The sequence below is a fragment of the Saimiri boliviensis genome, chromosome 5 (genome assembly GCF_048565385.1).
Source record: "Saimiri boliviensis isolate mSaiBol1 chromosome 5, mSaiBol1.pri, whole genome shotgun sequence".
Classification (NCBI taxonomy): Eukaryota; Metazoa; Chordata; class Mammalia; order Primates; family Cebidae; genus Saimiri; species Saimiri boliviensis.
This window is the reverse complement of record NC_133453.1, coordinates 60,885,615-60,909,921: the sequence shown is the minus strand read 5'-3', so window position 1 is coordinate 60,909,921 and position 24,307 is coordinate 60,885,615. Positions and strand designations below refer to the sequence as shown.

Genomic DNA, 24,307 nt, shown 5'->3' with positions numbered 1-24,307 from the left:
AAGCAACCTACAGAATGGTAGAAGATATTTGTAAATTATATATCTGATAAGGCATTAATATCTAAAATATAAAAATCCCCTACAACTCAACAACAACAAAAAACCAAACGACTTGCTTTAAAAGCGGCCAAAGGACTTGAATAGATATTTCACCAAAGAAGATATACACTGGCCAATAAGCATATGAAAAGATGCTCAACATCATCCATTTTAGGGAAATGCAAGTTAAAACCATAATGACATATCACTTCACACCTAATAGTACAGCTATAACTGTTTTGAAAAAGAAACAGACAAGAAATGACAGGTTATGGACAGGATGTGGACCAATCAGAACACATATAATGTTGGTGAGAACAAAAGTTGATACAATTGCTGTGGGAAATATTTTGATGTTTCCTCAAAAGGCTAAAAACAAATACCCAGCATGCAACCCAGCAATTTCACTCCTACACATACATTCAAAAGAACTGAAAACAGATAATCAAACAGATACTTGTACACCAATGTTCACTGTAGCAGCATTCCTAAGGGCCAAAAAGTGGAAACAACTCAAGTGTCTAAGGACAGATGAATGAATAAACAAAATGTAGCATGTCATTACAACGGATTGTTTTTCATTATTCAGAAAGGAATGACCGTCTGATACATGCTGCAATATGGGTGAACCTTGAAAACATCATATGCTAAGTGAAATACGTCAGACACAAAAGGACAAATATTGTGTGAATTCCATTTATATGAGGTATGTAGAATACACACACTTGTAGAGACAAAAAGTAGATTAGAGGTTACCAGTGGAAGTAATAGAGTTATTTTTTTACTGAGTACTGAGTTTCCATGTGGGCTGATGAGAAGGTTTTGGAAATAGTGGTGATGGTTGCACAACATTGTGCATGTAATTAATGCCAATGAATTATACTTATAAAATGATTAAAATGGCAAATTATATGTTATATTTTACCATGATAAAAATATTTTCTAAAAGCATTCTTAGCAAACACTTCAGATGAACACTGCACAGCTTTCTTTCTAGTGAGGTAGAGAAAACCTCACTACCTCTTACTTAAGGTAAGTTTTTATAAGACTTTTAGTTTTACTACTAATATATTCTATTTATAGTATATTCATTTATAGCTCAGAAAATAGAAATAGGGCAAAAAATAGGCATTCCTTGAGATTTAGTCAGAACAGGAACCCAGTAAATTTATGGGAGTCAAATTAGAGGTGAAAATTTCCAGTATTTTACCACTCTAAAGGGACATTCTTCACTGAATGCTAACTGCAAATGCAGTTGCCAGTGCCCAGGAGGTTTTCTTGATTCTTACAGTCATAATTCCCCTAGACAATAGCAATGTAATGGAAAGTCAGATGTTGAGAAGAACATTCTTGGCAACTTCTCTAAGGAATTTCCAACTTCTTTTTCTTTCTTTAACACTCTGCACCTCACCTCAGGATGCAATGTCAATAGTAGGCACAGGCAGAGCTTCTTTACCTGGTTTAAATCTACCTTTTCTGGAATGCCTTCTTTTTCATTAGAAATTATTTGAATATGGTTTGAAAATCTAGATGCCTTTTGGGAGTTAAACTTTTTTCCACTTGATTATATTTTCATCACTGAAAACAGGAAAATATTTTTTCTCTGGACACTCCACTGAGATTAAGTACATTGCAGAAGCGAAAATAAGATCTCTAGGGTATAGATATTACCAACATTAGAGGCACTCATAAAAATTCTGGGTTTTCAGAATTTTTTTCTTTAAATTACTAGGGTTTGAGATAATTTTCAGTGGAAAGCAGAAAACAGATTTTCTATTAAACATTTAATGTATCAAATTACTTTGATACATTCATTATTAACGTAATAATTATGCCACTTTTTCTTTGAAAACAGCATGTACTTCCATATGTTATGTATTTCTTCCCCAAATTTTCTTTTTAGATGTGTAAAGGTAATCATTATTATTAGTCTAATTTCTCAAATAAAGACCCTGAGACCAGAGAGACTAACTGTTGTGCCCAAATCAGAGTGAACTCAGCACTGAATCCTACACCCTTCCAATGCCATTTTCACAGCATTCTTCATAATTAGAACAAATTGCAAGACCCTGTACATAGGAAAAGGACTGGAATAAACATAAAATATTAAGAATTATTGGCTTACTGAACTGCTAATGACCCCATCCTTCAAAAGCTCATATTCAAACCAATTTAGATCCAACATTTTCTGCTACAGGTTGTTTGTGCCTATCTTGACAGCATATTAACTAGTAAAGTGGTTCAATATATGATCTATCCATTTGTGAAATGAAATTTACATTTTCATTATTTTTAAAAGTCTTTTGTGAGCAAATCTGAAATAGACTTCAGACTCCTTCATAATTTTTTCTTTTTTATACTCATAATATTAGAATCAGGTATATCTAGATGATAAAACTACCAGTTAAAGTTTGTTAGGGCTGAGTGGCCAGATTGAGAGTGGTGAGTGGGTGGGAGAGAATATAAGAGATGGACCTTAAGAGGTTATGGTTACAGGTCCAGATGAAGCTAAACAATCTTTTGGTTTGAGACTTCATTTTCTCAAACTCATGTGCAGGGAGGGAGAATAGTACATTATGGTAAAATCTGCAATAGATACAAAGCTTTGATTTGTCCTATTCCTTCATTTTAAAGATAAAAAGCCTGAAGTCTAGAGAACTTAAGTGGCTAGTCCATGCATAGCCTTAAGGTCATCAAAGAACAATATGTTTAAGTCTAGAACAAGTGCCTTCTAAAGAGGATAGAAATGAAAATCTCTCCTTTTTTTTATTTCCAACTTTTATTTTAAGTTCAGGGCTATATGTGCAGGATATGCAGGTTAGTTACATGTGCCATCGTGGTTTGCTGCACAAATCATCCCATTACCCAGGTATCAAGCCTAGCATATACTAGCCATTCTTCCTGATGCTTTCCTTCCTCCCACCCCCCATCCCCTGACAGGCACCAATGTGTGTTGTTCCCCCCACTGTGTCCATGTGGTCTTATCATTAAGCTCCCACTTATAAGTGAGAACATGTCGTATTTGGTTTTCTGTTTCTGAGTTAGTTTGCTAAGGATAATGACCTCCAGCTCCCTCTATGCCACTGCAAAGGACAAGATTTCATTCCTTTTATGGCTGCATCATATTCCATGGTATGTATGTGCCACATTTTCTTTATCCAGTCTATCATTGATGGGCATTTAGGTTGATTCCATGTCTAATCTATTGTGAATAGTGCTGCAATAAACATACTCAGGCAGATAACTTTATAACAGGATGATTTACATTCCTTCGAGTATGTACCCAGTAATGGGATTGATGGGTTGAATAGTATTTCTGTCTCTAGGTCTTTGAGGAAATGCCACACTGTCTTCCACAATTTCACAATGATTCAACTAATTTACACCCCTACCAGCATGGTAAAAGCATTCCTGAAGCATTCCTGTTTCCCCACAATCTTGCTGGCATTTTCTTTTTTTTTTTTTACTTTTTCATAATTGCCATTCCTACTGGTGTGAGATGGTATCTCATTGTGGTTTTGATTTACATTTTTCTAATGATAAGTGATGTTGAGCTTTTTTTTCCATATGTTTGTTGGCTACATGTATGCCTTTTGAGACATGTCTGTTCATGTCCTTTGCCCATTATTTAATGGGGTTGGTTGGTTGTTTTGCCAAATAACCAGCTAGCATCATGATGACAAGATTAAATCCACATATAACAATACTAAGCTTAAAATGGAAATGGAAATGCTCCAATTAAAAGACACAGAATAGCAAGCTTGATAAAGACCCAAGACCCATTGGTATGCTGTCTTCAAGAGACCATATCACATGCAAAGATACATATAGGCTCAAAATAATGGAATGGAGGAAAATTTGCCAAGCAATAGGAAAACAGAAAAAACAAGAGTTGCATTCCTAGTTTCTGACAAAACAGACTTAAATCAACAAAGACTGAAAAAGACAAGAGCAATTCATAAAGGTAAAAAGTTCAGTTCAACAAGAAGAGCTGAATATCCTAAACATATGTACACGATACATATTGGGTGTATATATATATATATATATATATATATATATATATATATATATAGTTTCATAAAGCAAGTTCATAGAGACCTTCAAAGAGACTTAGACTCCCATACAATGATAGTGGGAGACTCTAACACCACATTGACAATATTAGATATTCAGCTCAGCTGTACTCAAGAACTGAGTACAGCTCTGGATCAGTGGATCTGATAGTTATCTATGGAACTGTCCACCCCAAAACAACATACCATACATTCTTCTCATTGTCACATGGCACTTACTCTAAAATTGATCATATAATCAGAAGTAAAACACTCCTCAGCAAGTGCAAAACAACTAATATCATAATAGTCTCTCAGACAATAGCACAATCAAATTAGAACTCAGGATTAAGGCATTCACTCAAAACCATACAACTAAATGAAAATTGAACAATGTACCCCCAAATGACTCTTAAGTAAATAATGAAATTAAAGCAAAAATCAAGAAGTTTTTTTTTTTTTTGAGACTGAGTCTTGCTGTGTCTCTGAGGATCTCAGCTCACTGCATCCTCTCTGCCTCCAGGGTTCAAGAAATTCTCCTGCTTCAGCCTCCCAAGTAGCTGGGATTACAGGTGTGCACCACTACGCCTGGCTAATTTTTGCATTTTTAGTAGAGATGCGTTTTCGCCATGTTGGCCAGGCTAGTCTCAAACTCCTGACCTCAGGTGATCTGCCCACCTCAGTCTCCCCAAGTGTTGGGATTATGGGCGTGAGCCACTGCACCCAGCCTAAGAAGTTCTTTGAAACTAATGAGAACCAAGATACAATGGACCAAAATCTCTGGGATGCAGTTAAAGTGTATGAAGAGGGAAATTTATAGCACTAAATGCTCACATAAAAAAACTGGAAAAATGTCAAGTTAACAACCTAACATCACAATGAAAAGAAATGAAAAGAACTAGAAAATCAAGAGCTAACAAACCACTAAGCTAGCAGAGACAAGAAATAACCAATATCAGAGCTGAACTGAAAGAGATAGAGACACATGCACACAAAAAAACCCTTCAAAAAAAAAAAAATCAACTAATCCAAAAAGCTAGTTTTTAAAAAATTAATACAACAGGCCACTAGCAAGACTAATAAAGAAGAAAAGACAGAAGAATTAAATAGACACAATCCAAAATGATAAGGGGGATATTACCACTGACCCAACAGAAATAAAAACAAGCATCAGAGAATATTATAGACACCTCTATGCACATAAGCTAGAACATCTAGAAAAAAAGAGTTCCTGGATACATGCACCCTACCAAGACTGAACCAGGAAGTAACTGAATCCCTGAATAGACCAATAATGAGTTCTGAAATTGAGGCAGTAATAAATAGCCTGCCAACTAAAAACAGCTCAGGACCAGATGGATTCACAGTTGAATTCTATCAGAGGTATAAAGAAAAGCTGGTACCATTCCTACTGAAACTATTCCCAAAAAATTGAAAAGGAGGGAGAGACTCCTCCCTAACTTATTTTATGAAGCCAGCAACATCCTGATGCCAAAACCTGGCAGAGATACAACAGAAAAAGAAAACTTCACGCCTTGATGAACATCAATGCAAAAATCTTCAACCAAATACTAGCAAATCAAATCCTGCAGCACATCAGAAAGCTCATACCCCACAATGAAGTAAGCTTCATTCCCCAGATGCAAGTTCAACATATGCAAATCAATTGATGTGATTCATCACATAAACAGAACTAAAGACAAAAACCACACGATTATCTCAACAGACACACAAAAGGCCTTTGATAAAACTCAATATCGCTTCATGTAGAAAACTCTGAATATACTAGGTATTGAGGTAACATACCTCAAAATAACAAGAGCCATATATGGCAAACCTACAGCCAATATTATACTGAATGTACAAAAGCTGGAAGCATTCCTCTTGCACACCAGCACAAGACAAAGATGCCTTCTCTCACCACTCCTATTCAACATATTATTGGAAGTTGTGGCCTGGGCAATCAGGCAAGGGAAAAAAATGAAGGACACTCAAATAGGAAGAGAGGAAGTACAACTCTCTTTGCAGATGACATGATCCTATATCTAAGGATGCAGGAAAAACCCCATTGTCTCAGGCAAAAAGCTTCTGAAGCTAATAAGCATCTTCAGCAAAGTCTCAGGATACAAAATCAATGTGCAAAAATCACTAGCATTCCTACACACCAACAACAGGCAAATCAAGAGCCAAATAGCAAATAACCTCCCATTCACAACTGCCCCAAAAAGAGTAAAATATCTAGAAATACAACTAACAAGAAAAGTGAAGGACCTCTTTAACGGAAACTAAAAACCACTGCTCAAAGAAATCGGAGGTGACACAAACAAATGGAAGAACACTTCATGCTCGTGGATAGGAAGAATCAATATCATAAAAATGGCCATACTGACCAAAGCAATTTACAGATTCAATACTGTTCCCATTAAACTACCATTGACATTCCCCACGGTATTAGAAAAAACTATTTTAAAATTCACATGGAACCAAAAAAGAGCCTGAATTGCCAAGGCAGTCCTAAGCAAAACAATGATTGTGGAGGCATCACTCTATCCAACTTTAAACTATACTACAGAAAAACTCTTTTACAGCTGAGCTACTAGATGGATTCAGGTATGCAAATCTGAGCACAGGGTAGGAGGCAGGAGCTGAACTGCTGCATCTTAGAAGGCATTTCCCTTCTGTAGTCCTGGATGGAAAAGGGATGAAGGGAGAAGTGAGGTTCTTCAAGAGTTGCAAACTGATGTGAGCTCAACTAACACTACTGACAATTTATCAGTGGAGTGGGAAACGGTGGCTGAGCATGAATTATTAGTGGAAACTGGCGGGGGGAAATGTAGTTTCAAGATCAGGTTAGCTTCAGCAAAAACAGTTGGCTGGTGCATACAAAGGAGCTGGGGACACAAGACATCATGAGAAAGCAAATTTCTGGGAATACACAGAAACTTCAATGAAGTATTATGTTTCTACAGTTCATGGAATTGGGGATTCATGACAAGTTTACAGCTTTTTGTGTAGCAGGAAGACCTTGAGTTGTTGACCAAATCATACTAGTTTGTGATGTAATTTGAGCTAAACAATAGGTGTTTTGATTCCTGGTTCAATGCTCTTTCACATCATAATGGGGTTTTTCTACCTACAAAAGACTTAGCAATAACTAGGATTTTCTGCTTTGCAAGACAATCTAGATCCCAGAGTAAGGAGCTGTCAAAAGGGGAATAAATTCTGCATTGTAAGGGCCTTCTTGTTAATATTAATTCTTTCTTCAACTTCTTGGTTTCATTTACTCAACTACTTTTACCACTGCCCAAGCAGAAAACCACTGTCTACACATCAGATGCAGATCAAATCTGCTTCTAAATCTAGAAAGCAAGTATGAATTTCAGCCTAGATGTACAAAGAAGACAGTAATATTAAAGTACTAAAAATGCAGAGCATCCTGTCTTTGCAGTTCTCTGAATCCTCATTAAATCTCTTTGATCTTAGTGAAGACATTTCATTTGTCTATGAGGTTATCATTCACAGGGCTGGCTCCCTCAGAGGTTCCTCAGAATGGAACACGATTTAGGGCTTAATGTTGTATCTGTTCCTGTGTTGAAATTCTTTAAATTTGTTTTGCAAATAAAGTCCAATGGGACAACAGAGGAAGTGCTGAAAGCATGGCACCTCATCAGACATGTGGTTTTATCTCCTGGGTATAGGAGGTGGCAACAGTTATGAAATGAGGCTGAGGAGCATACCGGACAGTCAGCTGCTCCTCAGGACAGTCCCCATTTAGTAACTTGCCACCTCCTATAGCTAGAGCTGTGGCCAATGTGCAGCTGGAGAAGGGTGGGGTCAGGCCCACGTCCTTTGCACTGAGTCATGGGTGAGGCCATGCACCAGTGAGGGTCTGTACTTTCCTTAAACATGAAGGAGCCAGACATTAAGTAGTGAATAAAAAACACCATGACACGTCAAGAGAAAGCTTTTCCCTGCTTTTTGAACAAGAGGCCCCACATTTTTATTTGCCCTGGGTCTTACAAATTATGTAGCTGGCCCTGATCTTACCTGGCCTTTATCTGACAATCTCAAACCAATGCTACTTTTAGATTTCCAACTAAATACTCTCAACATATGTGGAACAATATGTCTGGTCTTACTAAAAGTATTATTTGGTATCAAGAACTTTTAATACTAAGCACAGAGTCAGATATTTTTAATAGTCCAACAGAGGGAAAAGGTCTTCTAAATTATTTTTACCAGCAGGTATTATTAACAATAGAAATTGTGGATCTGTTTTTGTGACTTGATGATGTAATGCATGAAATCAAAAAATGATGGAGTTTTTTCCATTGAGCCAGCCAGGAAAAAAAATTGCTTATTTCTCCACAGGGAAAATATTATCACTCCATGTTTTCTATCACATTAGGGAAAATTTTTTAAAAATCTTGTTACTTCTCTCTGATGCCGTTTGTTCATAAATAACTACTGATTTTCCCATTATCTACCTGATACCATAGTAAAGTGGCCCTACGCCAGTAACAGCAGAGGAATTAAGAAGTGTAAGAAATAGTATTTTATGTCTCTTTAATTTTGCTTCTGCTTCACATCTTAGTATCTTACCTTGAGCTTGGCCAAAAGAAGTTTATGATCATGAAGAAGTTTTTTGGTTTCATCCTGACTGCTGCCAATTTCTAGAAGATTGGGCTGTGATTCAGCCAGTTGAAGTTGTACCCATTTGCCACACTAAAAATAAAAATGAAATAAAATGCACTTTTAGTTCCTCTTGTTTCTTCCTCTTCACCCTTCTCATTTTTAATATATCTTCTAAATTTCCAGTTATCCTGTAAACACTTTCTTTCCATAGAGATGGGCTTACTTAATTTGAAACATAGCAGATCTAGTATAAATCCATGCCCTGCCTTTTCTTTTTTATTCTTAGGATAAATTATTCTCTCTTGGCATATTGGATTTAAGTTAAAAATTCCCAAATGAGGAAAACATACAATAGATTATGAATTACTGAATATTACAAAGTTACAGAATAATTTACACAACTGTATCCTCTCTCACTCACAAAACTGAACTGCGTGAAAACAGTGAAATTCCACTTGGGAAAGTAGGATGCAAACTTCACCACAGGGGAAAGTTTTTGTAAATGCAATTTAGGCTAATTAATGTCTTTACATTGGCCTTGCTGGTTTAGCTGAAAATAATAAATATCAGATGAAGGAATAGATTTTTATCTTATTTCAAAGGTAAAATATACTGTTTTCCAACCTTAGTTGCTGAATATTCATTAAAGTATGTAGGAAAATATTAACAAAATGAGATGCCTGTGACAACTGCCATTTGAGCACACTCAACTTGCTTTCCAAACAAGATTTATGCTGCTCTAAGACATAATTTGTCATTGCATTTCCTGAGGAATTGCTTTTCTAAGAAGCAACAACTCATTAAGCTAAAGGAACCACTAACAGGCCTGTGCATGTAGATACATGAATTACCAAAGAGAAATTAGAAAAATGTGTTTCTATTTTAGAATATAATCAGTCCCCTGAGACAGTTTGGAAAGTCACTATAGATCAGACACAGGCACTTCTATTCCATTAAAATGGACTCTCTACTCTGAATTGCTTGGCGTTTGATGTATGGGTATGGCAGAAAAGTAAGAGAGCTGAGGAGGGGGTACTGAGGGAACATCCTTAGAAATACAATTCAATTAAAATAAGAGCGTCCAGTGTAATTTTCCAGTGTAATTTTTTGCATTCAATCTACCTCTGATTTTTCTGTAATTTATCCTCTGATATTACTCCTCCTTCGGCTCCAAGAATGTTTCATATTTGAGGAAACGAAAAGTTAACTTTTTGAGAAATAGTGAGTTTGCCTCTTTTCCCTCATTGCTGAAATCTGCAGTTACTCAAAGTATCATTAATCCCATGCAAGTGATCTGTTTGCACAACTTCTGCATCAGGCTTCTTTTCATCTGCACTCCGGGACTATGAAAAGACGGGAGGGGGAGGAAGTCAGCAGAGGTCTGGTTCACGTGGGAGATAAGTCTCACAACACCAGAAAACCCACCCAGGTAGGAACACTTTCCATTCTGTCCTTCTATAGTAAATCCTTTTGCTCAATGTCAGGTTCTGTTTTCCTGTTATGAATTTTCACATTACCATAAAATTCACAGTAATTAAGTTAAATTAAACATGGCTTGTTGTCCATGCTCTAACAAAAGGCCAGAAAAGTCATTCAATTAAGCCTGGTGGGGACCTGAAAGTAACTGGTTTGTGGTCACCAGCTTGTTTGCCAGGTTTCCCTTCATTAAACACTGAATTATTTAGGTGGAACATAATCTAATGCCCAAGCCTAGTGCTTGAGAGGTTTTTGCAGGGCATTTCCATGGAGAATAAAATCATGGATGTCTTCTTCAACCTAAAGATGTGTGGCCATCTTTGCAAATGGGCAAATGGCTTCTCATAAACATGTGGTAATCATAGACCCTAAGCGGCTTCTACTTCCTGCTGTTAAGAGCAAATTTGGCACAAACCTTTCGTACCTTTCCTTGCAGGGTCTTCATTACTGGACAAGGATTTAGTAGTGTTTTTACCATGGCAAAACCAGTCTTGCAAAGGGCACATGTCACAGCCCTTTACTAGGTGTTTTCTGAGTTCTCTCATGCTTAAAACAGTGCCCTCCCACTGTCGGTCAGGACCTGCCTCCTCCATCACATCCACTCTCAAAAATCATAAGCAGTTCACGGGTCCATTGGACTTTTTACTCAGGCAATCACAAACTTCCAATCACCAATGCCTTACTTTTAAAGACCAAGTTGATAGTATATGCTAGAGTTTCTTTCTTTCTCTCTTTCTCTCTCTTTCTTAAATCAAGCTGCTATAGATGCTTTCTTGCTGACTGAAAGGAAAGAGATTCTCTGGTAATTGCTGAAACTTAGAGGTTTCTCCTAGTAGCCGATTTAAGAAAGCAGTAAGAGTGCTGGCTGCATTATCTTCTCTATGCTGTGTCCTGCTGACTGCCTAGTATGTTCTTTAGGGTTTTCAGCACACAGCTAGAAGCTCACAGCCACACAGAAAAAAAGGAAGTTGTTAGCTTACCTTTATGACAGCTATAACAATTTTGGAGTCCCCAGCCTGCACAGCAACCGAACTGACTGTTGTCGTAGAAAACTCCACACTAGGACTTCCTTGGCTGGACATGGTACTTTAGAACCAGAGTTTATACTTCGGGCAGCCTCTGGACAGTTGTGTGTCTGCTGGTCATTTCAGAAGGCGACCACCAGGGTTACTTGGATTCATTCAGGGAAAGAGCTCCGCTCACACTGATTACTCTGCCAAAAGGAAAGAACAGGAGGTTAAAAATAGACAAACCCATTGAGTTTATCGTGAGAGAGAGGAGGGAAAGAAAGAAAATTGCCACACCCCTAGTATGGTAACACTAAGTGCCTGTTATTTTTGCTGTTATCTTAAATGTGGAGGACAGTTTCAAGCTCTTTCCCTATCAGCTGATGTTTGATAAGAAATGGAAAAAAAAAATTACATTCTGACAACCCAAATTAGTTTTGCCACCGAAACTATGCAATTATAAACATGGACTTTGAAACTAGTAAGTCACTGACCTGGATATCAATCTTTTCAAGAATTTTGAAATCTCTCTCATGCAAAGAAAACTACCACAAGTGTACTTTAAGAAGGTTTGGGTATTTGTTTTGGGATTAACTCTCAAATTGCTTAAAACTCATTTTTAGATTAATCTGCCTTTCTAAAACTTACTGCTTTTTGCGAAATGAAGTTTATATGGAATAGCCACATTATCTCAAAGCCTCAGATTTCTTAGGGATATTTTAAAAAATATTTCAACCAGCACTTATGAATAGATAGCTATCATTTCAGATTTTCTTTGTGACTATTCTACTCCATGAAGCAGGGTTTTCAAGCTCAGTTATCAATATGAGAAAGTGAAATACTTTGCTTTTGCCTTAATTTAGTTGCAGCAAGAAAATGTTTTTTGTTTGGTTAAAGGTTATTACGATATATATTTTGCTGCAATTTTAAAAAAAAGGAAAGCACTATATTTCAGGCTTGATTTTCATTCCCTAACCCCACCTCCTGTGCAGGAAAATTATGGCCAGCTTCAAATCAGAGCCCCCACATTGGTAGAGTAATCCTATTGCTAGAAACTCAGCCTGTGTCACAAGTTGTCTGTGGTATTAAACAGCAGCTGTTGGATTCCCTATCAAAGAACAGCTGAAAATAACACTAAAGTTTAGGTCAGAAGTCAGATGCAAACGTATCAGAGTTACTAACTCCAAAGCTGCTGGAACCATTGGAAATCTCTGGGACAAAGCCAGAACAGAAAATATAGCAATGAACAATTTTAGTGAATCCACTTGCTGTGCAAACACTTTAGCCCAATTTAATAGTAGGTTCAGGTTAGGGCCAATGTTTAGAAGACTGAGTTAGCACCATGGCTTTGTTTTGCTAAGGTTCACGATCATATTCTTGATTCAAAGGGGAAAAGTTCTTTCACATATACTTCAGTGTTCAACAATTATTTTTGTTTCCAAGAGCATGTCATGGCTGCTCTGCCGCTGCGCAGCCACCCCCGGGTCCTCTGTGCCCAGTATCTGTCTGCTGCCCCAGTGAGCTGGAAATCATGCCTAGATCCCAGTCCCTATGCAACGCGAACTTCACCTGACCCGTGAAGGCATCAATTGGAGCAAGCTCAGGAAAGCAGGTGCCAAGCAAGCTACGAGCTAGCAACTACTGCAAAGGGTTTCACTTTATGGCAGGGCTGGAAAGCTCGCAGAGAGGTAACTGACCTGGAAGGTTGAAGGCCAGCTCCTTTTTCCACTTGAGCAAATGATCCAAACAAACCAAAACGAACTGTTCATAACTAGTTTTTAGCTAATTGTCCTCAAGAAAAAGCAAGAGTTGACACTTGGGTCTCACAATATCTAAACTGTAAACTAAAATGCCCAAACAACATAGCTTGTCATTGTGTACTTTGCCAACTGGAATGGCAAATAGTGACTTACCCTCAAAATACTCAGTGCAGGCCGGGAAGGGTGGCTCACACCTGTAATTTCAGCCCTTTGGGAGGCCGAGGCAGGAGGGTCGCTTGAGCCCGGGTCTAGATAATTTAAAAATCAACCATGCATGGTGACGCGCTCCTTTAGTCCCAGCTCCTTGGGAGGCTGAGGTAAGGCAATCCCTTTGTTACCAGAAGGAAGGTGGAGTATGAGTTGTCTGACAAAGCGCACAAAGTAACAAAGGAATGAAACAGGAACGAAGCAGCGAAAGCCGGGATTTACTAAAGCGAGAAAGCACTCCGCAGGGTGGGAGTTGGCCCGTCTACCTTAAGAAAGGACCCAGTTACAAAGCTTTCTGGGTTTTAAGTACTCCTTTTGAGGCCTCTAGTGGCTGCACCTTATCTGGATGGCTAATTAAAGGCTGCTGTGAATTGACGGGATGGCCCACGCTTGGCCCGCAGCCAATCCAGGGCACGCTCCTTTTCCATCCAAGGGGGAGGGTTGCCGAAGAGTAGCCGTTGATCTTCGCCACCAGGTGTGGGTAGAAGGGGTTTTTCCTTTTGGTTTAGTTTCTGGAAGTTGCTGTTAATTGGCCTTAGGTGCCTTGCCCCCAGACCCAGGTGTTTTCCTTTTGATCCAGCTTTGGGAAGTCAGCACAAATTGACCTCAGATTCCCTGCCCCTCAACCTTGGTGGTGTTCCTTAATTTAGCTTTAAAAAGTCAGCACGAACTCTCGAATCTATTCGCCTCCGTCACCTTGAGCCCAGGAGTTGGAGGCTGCAGTGAGCTATGCTAGCGCTACCGAACTCCAGCCTGAGTGAGAGTGAGGCCTGCCTCAAAAAAAACAAAAAGCAAACAAAAAACCTCAATGTACTTCACCCAAAGTTAATTCTATTGCTAGAAACTCAGTGTACGTCACAAGTTGCTGAAGTCCATGAAAGGTGGGAAAGTCTTTTTGGCAGCAGGCTGCAACGACCACAGGGTAAGTAAGAGTGATTCTGGCCGCAAAGCCCGAGTTAAGATGGATGATTGTGTAAGGGGTGTGGAAGGTAGCGTGGAATGTCTGGAATTGCAGGCCCAGACAGAGGGAAAAGGAGAAGGGAGATGAAGAGGCGAGAACACATGGCTAGAAGTCTGGTTAACTCCAAGGTTTAAGGGCAAAGGGAATTAGAAAAATGTAAGACTCTGTTAAAAGATTAACCCAGCTATAAAGCAACCAAAGTAGTGCCTCTGTGTGTGTGTGTGTGTGTGTGTGTGTGTGTGTGTGTGTGTGTGTGTGTATGACCTTTCCTTCTGTTAATTCGATGGAGCAGGTCCAGGCTGTTGCACAAAGGAAATGTTTTCTGCGTTGGTGAGCATAAGCAATAATGCAAAATGCGTACGTGAATTTAACTGGCTTCTGTTTTATTTTAAAATTCAAACTCTTGACTCTAAAATCTTCTAAGGACTCGAATCATGTTTTTCTCCGTTTTGGCTTTCTGTTCCTCTTTCCTTTCCTCCTGAATGTTTTAGTCCTTCCTTCTGCAGAAGCCCTGTGGCTCAGACTTCTCCATCCACATCTAGCTTGTTTAGAACTTTGACTTCATTTTTTTAATCTAGAATAATATTTAATTATAAGTTGCACCATTAACTTGTATAAACAGCTTGAAGAATAGCGTGGAATACATTATGCTAGTGATATCAGTACACTAAGATGGATTTTTTAATGTTAAAGAACTGAAAGTTTCTTGAGTTACATTTTATTTATACTCTGTCTCCCCTATCATCACCAAAAAACCCCAAAACAAAGTAAAATGAAAACCTTCTGGCATTCTCATACCTTTGAAGTTTATAGAAGATGTTGCAGAGGTTATTATGCCTTCTCTGTTTAGCCCTCTGGGAAATGCCTGTTTTTATAACAACTGGGTTTTAGTGAAATATCTTCCATAGGGAATCATAAAACTGTAACTGGATTCTGTAGAGTTGCAAATAGCACATTTTTAATGAAATAGTCTGAAAAGTTTTTCATGTGATTATTTTTAATTCTGTCAATGGTGATGCTATTAAAGTAACACATTTTCTTTGCTGGAGTATATGTGGGGTCTGATCATTTTTATGTAAGATCATAGTTATTTATCTTCATCAATAGTAGTATTGGTTAAACTATATTCAACTGTGTAAAGACAAATTAGGTAGACCTGGTATAGATAACCCAGAATAAGTCTATTTATCCAAATTAAAAATTCAAGGCAAATTAAGTGAAGCAAGTCAGACACAGAAAGACACAAGTGGGAGCCAAATAATATGTACACATGGGCATAGGGAGTGAAATGATAGACAACAAAAACTTGTACCGGCGAGGGGGCGGGGGCAGGAGTGGGTAGGTGATGGGAGATTATCTACTGGGCACAATATTTTATTTGGGTGATGGATAACCTAAAAGTCCTGACTTTACCACTATACAATATATGCATTTAACAAAATTACACTTGTGGCCCATAAATTTATACATATAAAAACAATTTTTTTAATTCAAGGCAGATCATCTCTGCTATTATGATTAATAGGGTAATAATGGTTACTAATTAGTGACTGCTTAATACAGGCCAGGAAATGGGATAAGTGCTTTACACTCTTTATTCCATTTAATCTACATAATAAGTCTGGAAAAAAATTTCTTTAATTTTACAAATGATACACACACACATGCACACATATATCCACACAGTGATTCACCAATTCCAGTCACCTCTGGTCCACCTTTTTCTGCCTAGGTTTTAAACCTATCTATGGCTGGCCTCTCCCTAGCAGGCCAGTCATCTATCCCATTATTCTCAGACAAAGGTCATTCTTGTTCTCTACCTTAATTCAATTGTTCTATCCGAAATATCATTCCCTTCTTCCTTCACCTGTCCAAATTCCTTCCATCTTTTGAGGCCAAGATAAAGTATCAACTTCTTTTAAAATTTAAAATATCTACCTATATTCTTCTTTCTTAAAAACATAATTGTAACTCAAAATGTAATAATTAAATGCTTGTTGATATAATTTGGATGTTTGTCCTTACCCAAATCTCATATTGAAAGGTAATCACCTATGTTGGAGGCGGGGCCTTGTGGGAGGTGATTGGATCATAGGGATGGCTTTCTCAGGAATGGTTTAGCATCATCTGCCTTGGTAAGGTTCTCATGATAGTGAGTTCTTGCGAGATCTGATCATTTAAATGTGTGTGGTACCTCCTCCGTCACTCTCTTGCTCCCACTTTCACCATGTGACCTGCCTGCTCCCCCTGCCTTCCACCATGATTGGATGCTTTGTGAGGCCTCTCAGAAGCAGATGCTGCTTATGCTTTCTGTACAGCCTACAGAACATGAGCCAATTAAACCTCTTTTCTCATAAATTACCCAGTCTCAGGTATTTCTTTATAGCAAAGAGAGAATGGCGTAATACGCTTGTATTATAAGCTTCTATCATTTTCTAATTGTTTCACTCTCACTGTTACTATTTATTTGAAGCTCCTTCTGGAAAGGAGCCATGTCCTAACATTTTTTGGACCTTTGCCAATCATCTCATAGAGTTACTGTAGAGATTAAGAGCTGCTTTATATAAAGTGCTTGGAAGAAAACTTGGCATTTGTTAAGTCCATCTATGGAACATGGTGCTAGGCACAGAATTGGTACTTATAAACATTGGTTGACTGACTCACATGAAGTTATATAGGAAAAGGATACAACTAATTAACATAACTCATTTATTCAGTATTTATGCAGCCAATAGTTACTGAGCATTTGCTACATACCAGGCATTTTTGCATTGGTAATACAGCACTGAGCAAAACAAAGAAGTTCCTACCCTCAAAAAGCTGATATTTCAGTGAGAAAAGATAAACCATTAGCAGTGAAATAAATAACCAAGATAAAAACACACTGTCATAAAAGCTAAGAGAAAAACAACTGGTAGTGGTTTAAGTAGACTGAATCACAAAAGGTTAATTTATAATCTGCCAGGGAAATCAGGAAATTCTATTAAAATATTTCTATTGGAATCAGAAATTAGTGGGAATAATAAATGAGTAGTGATTATAACAACAATAAAAACAAATTGCATAATATGACAAAGTTGATGGGCTCTGAAATCAGACCGTCTCAATCTATGTTACAGTTTCCTCATTGCAAACTGGGGATAATGGGAATGCCTACACCATATAATATGTTGGGAAGATTAAATGAGATAATACTTAAAAACACTAAAGATAATTCCTGGCACATAGGTGATGGTCTGATAGGTATATATTATTGTTCAAGAAATAATATCATTTGTTAAGGGATTTCCTAAATCTAGTGGCTAGCACAAATTTTGAAATGAGTTTTTAAAATTAAGTTGAATTAAAACACGAGGTAGGCAATCTGAATGGATTTATAATATGTTAAAAAGACATAAAATATGCATTATCAGGGTATAAGTTATTTCACTGCAATCAGATGTAAAAACATTTCAGTGAGTCATCATTTCTAGACTACCTTCATCGTTCACATTGGCCAAAATTTTCTCCAACTTATTCTTTATATCATGTAATGCTCCTCCTGGTACTTTTTTTTTTTTTTTTTTTTAGATGGCATCTCGCTCTGTCACCTAGGCTGGAGTGCAATGGCGTGATCACTGCAGACCTCTGCTTCCTGGGTTCGAGCAATTCTCCTGCCTCAGCCCCCCTGAGTAGCTTGGGCTACAGGTGCATGCCGCCATGCCTGCCTATTTTTCTTTTTTTTTTTTTTTGTATTTTTAGTGACAGGGTTTCACCGTATTGGCCAGGCTGGTTTGGAACTCCTGACCTCAAGTGACCCACCCACGTTGGCCTTCCAAAGTGCTGGGATTACAGGTGTGAGCCATCTCGATCAGTCTCCTTCTGATACTTCTCACTTATATCTTAGAATACAAGCATTCTTACTTACTTAACTGCCACCCAAAAGTAAATGGAAGTTGCTCTTTTCCCTTAAAGATGTCTCCAATTCTAAATAGCAACTTATTCTTCCATGCATGCACTCATTTGTTTATTTATCAAATATGGTTAAACATGTACTCAGTGCCAGGCACTATTCTAAATGGCAGGAACACAGTAATAAACAAAACGAAGTTCATCCGTGGATGGAGCTTGCCTTCTGGTGAGGGAGACAAGTTAGAAAATAAAAACCAGGTACGGTGACTCACACTTGTAAGCACAACACCTTGGGAGGCCAAGGTGGGACAGTTATTTGAGGCCAGTTGTTTGAGACCATCTTGGGCTACATAATGAGATCCTTATTTCCACCAAAAAAAAATAAAAATTAGTGGAACGTGGTGATGCACACCTGTAGTTCCAGCTACTCTGGAGGCTGGGGCAGGAGGATTGCTTGAGCCCAGAAGGTCAAGGCTGTGGTGAGTCAGGATCATGGCACTATACTCTAGGCTGGGTGACAGAATGAGACCTTGTCTCACAAAAAAGGGAAGAAAATAAACAAAAAAAAAAGTACATATATTATATACTAGGATGTAATAAGTACTATGAAGAAAAATCAGTCAGCGTAAGGTAGAGAGAGTGAACAGAGGAAAAGGGATGCTATTTTAGGGGGGCACCAGAAAAGATCTCTTCAATAAATGAGATTTGAGTAGAAACCTGGATTAAATGAAAAGAGCAAGACCTGCATAGACATCTTGGGGCAGAACATTTCAGGAATGCTTGTTACATTTGAAAAGCATTCAGTAGGTTGTTGTGGCTGGAGCTAATTTTGGACAGAGAGAAGGAGACAGTGATAGAACATGAGATATGAGAGGGAGGGATGACTAGTTCATCTATGGCCATCTAGGTAGGTACCTCTAGGTCCTGGTTTTCCTGGGGACAACTGTGTTTTATACTTGTTGCCCTGAAGTAATTGTTCCTAAGTTTCTCTTCATTTTCAGAGGAATCCCATTTGTATGTGATAATCTAACTGTTAAACCTAGGAAGGGACTTTGGATTTAATTCTGAGATAGAAAAGTACTGCAGACTTTTCATCCAAGAAATGACATCATTGGCTTAACATTTTTAAAAACTATTTGCGAAGAAACGACTGGAGCAGGAAGTAGGATGAATTCCACAGGACCTAATCCACAAATGCCAACACATTGCTGCTTTGGGATGTTTCTTTATGGACATTTAGGTTTTCTTTAAGAAGAATGACATGTCCAAAATATCTTGACTCCTACTGGCAGTTGAATTTCATAGATTTCCTTATAATTAAAATGTCTAATGACATATGAATCATCAGCTTCTCCATAAGTTCTGGAAGAATAATTATAAACAAGCAACTCCTATATCTAACAAGTTTCCCTTCTATAAGTAGCAAAGAAAAAAAAACAAAGCTTGGTCAAATTTAAAGAATATTTAACTTGGTCAAAAGACCAAGATGGCTATATTTGCTCTAGTTTTAACCAATGGTTTGCCAAAAATGATATGCTAGGTAATATTAATACTTGTTAAATTACTATGGATATTTTCTTTTAATAGTCTCTAGTTAGAGCTATGCATTTTCTAGAAAACTGTCAAATACGTGTGTAGACTAAAGTTAAAATAAATAGTAAATATATGGCTTTTATTGATTTGGGCAAACTCCTTTCTAAATGGGAAAGATGTATATAATGAGTCAGGAAACTTTTTAAAAAATCGCTGAAAAGCTTTCATGTGCAAAATTTATTTATTTATTTATTTATTTATTTATTTATTTATTTATTTTTGAGACGGAGTTTCGCTCTTGTTACCCAGGCTGGAGGGCAATGGCATGATCTCGGCTCACCGCAACCTCCGCCTCCTGGGTTCAAGCAATTCTCCTGCCTCAGCCTCTTGAGTAGCTGGGATTACAGGCATGTGCCACCATGCCCAGCTAATTTTTTTTTTTTTTTTTTTTGTATCTTTAGTAGAGACGGGGTTTCACCATGTTGACCAGGATGGTCTCGATCTCTCGACCTCGTGATCCACCCGCCTCAGCCTCCCAAAGTGCTGGGATTACAGGCTTGAGCCACTGTGCCCGGCCAAAATTTATTTTTTTTAAGTTCAAGTCACGGGCTATCCTACCTGTGTTGAGCTGTGTACTTAAGCTCCATTATAGCAGGGTTCAGTGTTATAATTCTTCTTTACATAAAGAAGTGTCCCAAGAGTTAGTCTTCAGAAGACAGGGAGATTATATGTAATTCTAAAAGGAGTCTTAGTCAACTTGATTGTGGAAAACTGCATTTCTTTTGTTTTTCCTCACTGTGGCTAAACTCCAGTTGGGGCTGAGAATTTTCCATCTCGAGTAGTCCCCAGGGAGGTCTAGAGAGCAGCGGTCATTCCAGCAGCTTGGGAAGACAGCAGTGACACGGAGGCTAAGCCGCCACTTCCTCAAGCAGCAATAATTCTTGCTAAGGAAGAAATGATGATCTAATAAAAAACCCATGGGCATAAAAATAAGAGAGCCTAAATAGCATGGTTATTATCCATGGATGGATTAGAAGCAGGAAACATATAAAAAGTTAAAAAGAGAGTTTTTAAAATATAAGATTTTATTAAGAAACACTAAAATTTGATTGAAGAAATCAGTGTATATGTATATACAGATATGTAAGTTATATGTGAGACTATTTTAAGTAATGTTATAATGGCTGTCTCTGTTGTACAGTGGTGATGTTTGATGATTCACTGATAGTGTATTGGCAACAGTTTAGTGAAAAATACATGTTTTAATATGCTTTAGTAAATTTCATACAATTTAACTGAGTTTTTAAAAATCTGGCTGAGCAGTGTCTCATGCCTGTAATCCTACCACCTTGGGAGGCTGAGACAGGTGGATCACTTGAGGTCAGGAGTTTGAGAACGGCGTGGCCAACATGGTGAAACCCTGTGCCTACAAAATAGAAAAATTAGCTGGGTATGGTGGCACACGCCTGTAATCCCAGCTACTCAGGAGGCTCAGATGTGAGAGTTTCTTGAACCCGGGAGTTGGAGACTGCAGTGAGCTGAGATCTCTCCACTGCACTCCAGCCTGAGCAACAGAGTGAGACTCTGTCTCTCATATAACTGCATCTTCATTCCAAGCAAAAACGCCTCACACCAGCATTCACATAGATATCCCCTGCTATGGGATTCTTTTTTTCTGTTATTATGTCACTCACCTTGGTCATAGAACCCACATGAAAGGCAATAATTACTGAGACTGTCCGGAAGGAAAAAGAAGTTAGAAACACCTGCAGGAAAAAGATATTCATATACTCAGGCTTTTAGGAAAAACAGGAAACAAGATGAGAGAAACTCACAAAAACCTGGAAATCCAAAATGGAAACAAAAGTAGCAGATCATCTGCACCCCACCCCACACAACCCTCACCACTCCAAGCAAATGGTTTCCTATCACAAATTCCACCCTCAAAGGAAGGACTTCAAAAGCAAAGTCAGCCTGTATTATGGAAGGTTTGGATTCCGCTTCTGGCATATCCCTGCTTTGAGCCCCCGTTAGCAGGGAGAGCCAATGGCCTCACTACCAATGTTTCCTGAGTGCCCACTGTACACGAGGTCTGGGTTCATCCAGTCCTTTTCGGTTTGTAAAATATGTAGCCATTTAATCTAGTTGGGCCTCTCAACAAGGCTAAACTCTGGGCTTGCATTCTAGACTGTTAGCTCTGCCATATGAGTTGGAAAGCTGAGGCAAGAGAAATAAAGTGGCTTATCCAAGATCATGGAGCCAGTAAGTCGAGACTCCAGCCATTCCCTTCTTAGTCTTTTGCTCCAGTCTCACAGGGAATAGGTTCTACTATTCTAATGTTAGATCCAAAATTGAACAGATGTCCACACATACTCATCACTCAGCTAATCTACATAGTTGAACACCTTCAGCCGAGTCCTCTGACTCAGAGAACTGCACCAAGATCCCTTAAAAGGCAACAAAAGAAGTAGAAAACTGTCTGTTTTCAGCAGCCCCTGTACCCTACCCCTGCAACGGGGAGGAAAAAATACACACATGAAGCACTTTGATAAGAGGATGTGATGACAGCATCTAGGAAATACACCAAACTGAAATGCCTTGGAAATAAGAACCATCTTAAATAATTTCCCAAATCAGTGTGAGCAATCTTAATTGAACAGTAAGTTTTATATATGGATGTAAATTAATCTTTATAATAAAACTGCTCTGGGTTTGTATCCTAGTTCTTCTTACCTTTACTTTTGCTGCATGGGTTGATAAGGACATGGACAGGATGTGAGGGTAATGTGGTTTGGCTCTGTGTACCCACTCAAATCTCATCTCAAATGTTAATCCCTATGTGTCGCGGGAGGCACCTGGTGGGAGGTGACTAGATCATGGGGGCAATTTCTCCCATGCTGTTCTCATGATAGTTAGTTTTCGCTTACTATCTGATGATGATGATGAGATCAGATGGTTTTGTAAGTTTTTGACAGTTCCTCCTTCATGCTCTTTCTCTCTCCTGCCACCTTGTGAAGAAGGTGCCTGCTTCCCCTTCCACCGTGATTCTAAGTTTCCTGAGACCCACCTGGCCATGCAGAACTGTGAGTCAATTAAGCCTCTTTGCTTTATAAGCTACCCAGTATCAGTCAATTCTCAGACTAAAACAGAAAATTGGTACCAGGAGTTGTACTAGAGGAACAGAATTTTAAGGATGGATCTCTTTAGTTGGTTTTGGGGTTTCTGAAGTTGGCTACCTAATCTGCTTAGACACAAAAATGCTAAGGACTCTACTTCTATTAGTATAAAGAACACTAATAGTCCTTGGCGTGAACTGTTTAGAGAGTTATACAAAATAAATGCATACTCTCCTGATTCACTCCTCTTGAGAAGCAAGCAGTTTAGTGACCCTATACATAACACCTCTGACTGTATGTGGAGAACCAAGGAATGTAATGAAGTTGCTTGCTCCTAGGTTTACATAACAAAGTGATTAAAGAAAAGGATAAGCTCAGAGAGTCCAACTCCTGCCTCCAGAAGCACAAATTCAGGCTCAAATCTTTTAAGATTGCCCTGAGTAAGAGTCTTCTCTCCTGTAGACAAGAGGTGATACTGCAGAAAATCAAACACAAGCTCTTATGATGCAAGTGGCTGACATACAATGAAAGTTGCACACTCAGCTTTGCCAAGTGTCTGCTGTTAAAGTGAGGGCATTGATTGGAAAAGAATGGAACCCTGCAACTTGGATATGTGGGAGAACACTGATGAAGCTGGCTTGCCGAATTTTCCAGCTTCTATCTTTCTCCTGTACTAGATGCTTTCTGCCCATGATCATCAGACTCCAGGTTCTTTGGCCTTTTGACTCTTCAACTTACACCAGTTATTTGCCAGGGGCTCTCAGGCCTTCAACCCCAGATTGAAGACTGCACTGTCAGCATGCCTACTTTTGAGGCTTTTAGGGCTCATATTGAACCACTACTGGCTTCTTTGCTCCTCAACTTGCAGATAGCCTATCATGGTGTTACACCCGAATGAGTTTAAACAGAAGCTCCATATTCTGAGTTTGTTTGAGTCCACTTTTAATGGCCAGCATCCGAGAGTCAGCTAGAGCTCAAACCTCTTGGCCCAGAACAAAGGGCAGTCAACATTTTTATGCCAGGTTTGGGTCAGGGGGTGGTAAGCAGATTATTACAGAAGCAGAAGGAGGACGTTAGGGGAAGGGGGGGGTGCCTAACAAAATAAGTTCTACTTAAAATTGTTTTTTACTCAGGATGTAGGGTAAACAGTTGTGCAGTTGCAAGTACAGGATGTATAGACCAGTGGGCCCTGTTTTTCAGAAAATTGGTTACAAAGATGCCAGGTGTCTCAGACCACAAGCTCTCAGAACAGAATACCCTACATAGCCCAGGGTGGACAACATAGCTCAGGGTGGGCAAAATGGAGTTAGCAGGATCGTTTAAAATGTGTTCATTACAGCCAAGCTAGGGTATTTCAATGGGACTTTATCCTGTGATTGTGTAAGTCAATTCTCCTTAATAAACTCCCATATATATATATATATATATATATATATATATATATATATCCTATTATAGTTTTGTCCCTTGGGGGAACCCTGACTAATACAGATTTTGGTACCAGGAGTGAGAGATTTGGCTGTTCTCAGTCATTGAAAAGTCACAGGTGGATTTGGCTGAGCAGATCAAACATGCCAGATGAAACAGGTGGTAGAACATGTGAACAATTCAGTTAAACAGGAAATAA

At 38.6% G+C, this 24,307-nt stretch overlaps 1 protein-coding gene across 6 annotated transcripts in view; it reads right to left on the bottom strand.

Annotated features, from left to right (window-relative positions):
- Positions 1-13,456, bottom strand: part of CCDC141 (coiled-coil domain containing 141) — a 227,616-nt gene extending 214,160 nt beyond the window's left edge. For 4 of the 6 annotated variants that reach the window (XM_074399405.1, XM_003921815.3, XM_074399404.1 and 1 more), the window contains exons 1-3: positions 13,126-13,455; positions 11,186-11,418; positions 8,697-8,819 (exon numbers count right to left, since the gene is read on the bottom strand). In XM_074399405.1, the coding sequence (XP_074255506.1) occupies positions 8,697-8,819; positions 11,186-11,287 (225 nt within the window). In that variant the 5' untranslated portion in view covers positions 11,288-11,418; positions 13,126-13,455. Of the gene's footprint in view, positions 1-8,696; positions 8,820-11,185; positions 11,419-13,125 lie in introns of all 6 variants that reach the window. The other 2 variants (XM_074399403.1, XM_074399407.1) reach the window with 2 other exon arrangements.
- Positions 13,457-24,307: the final 10,851 nt, after the last annotated feature.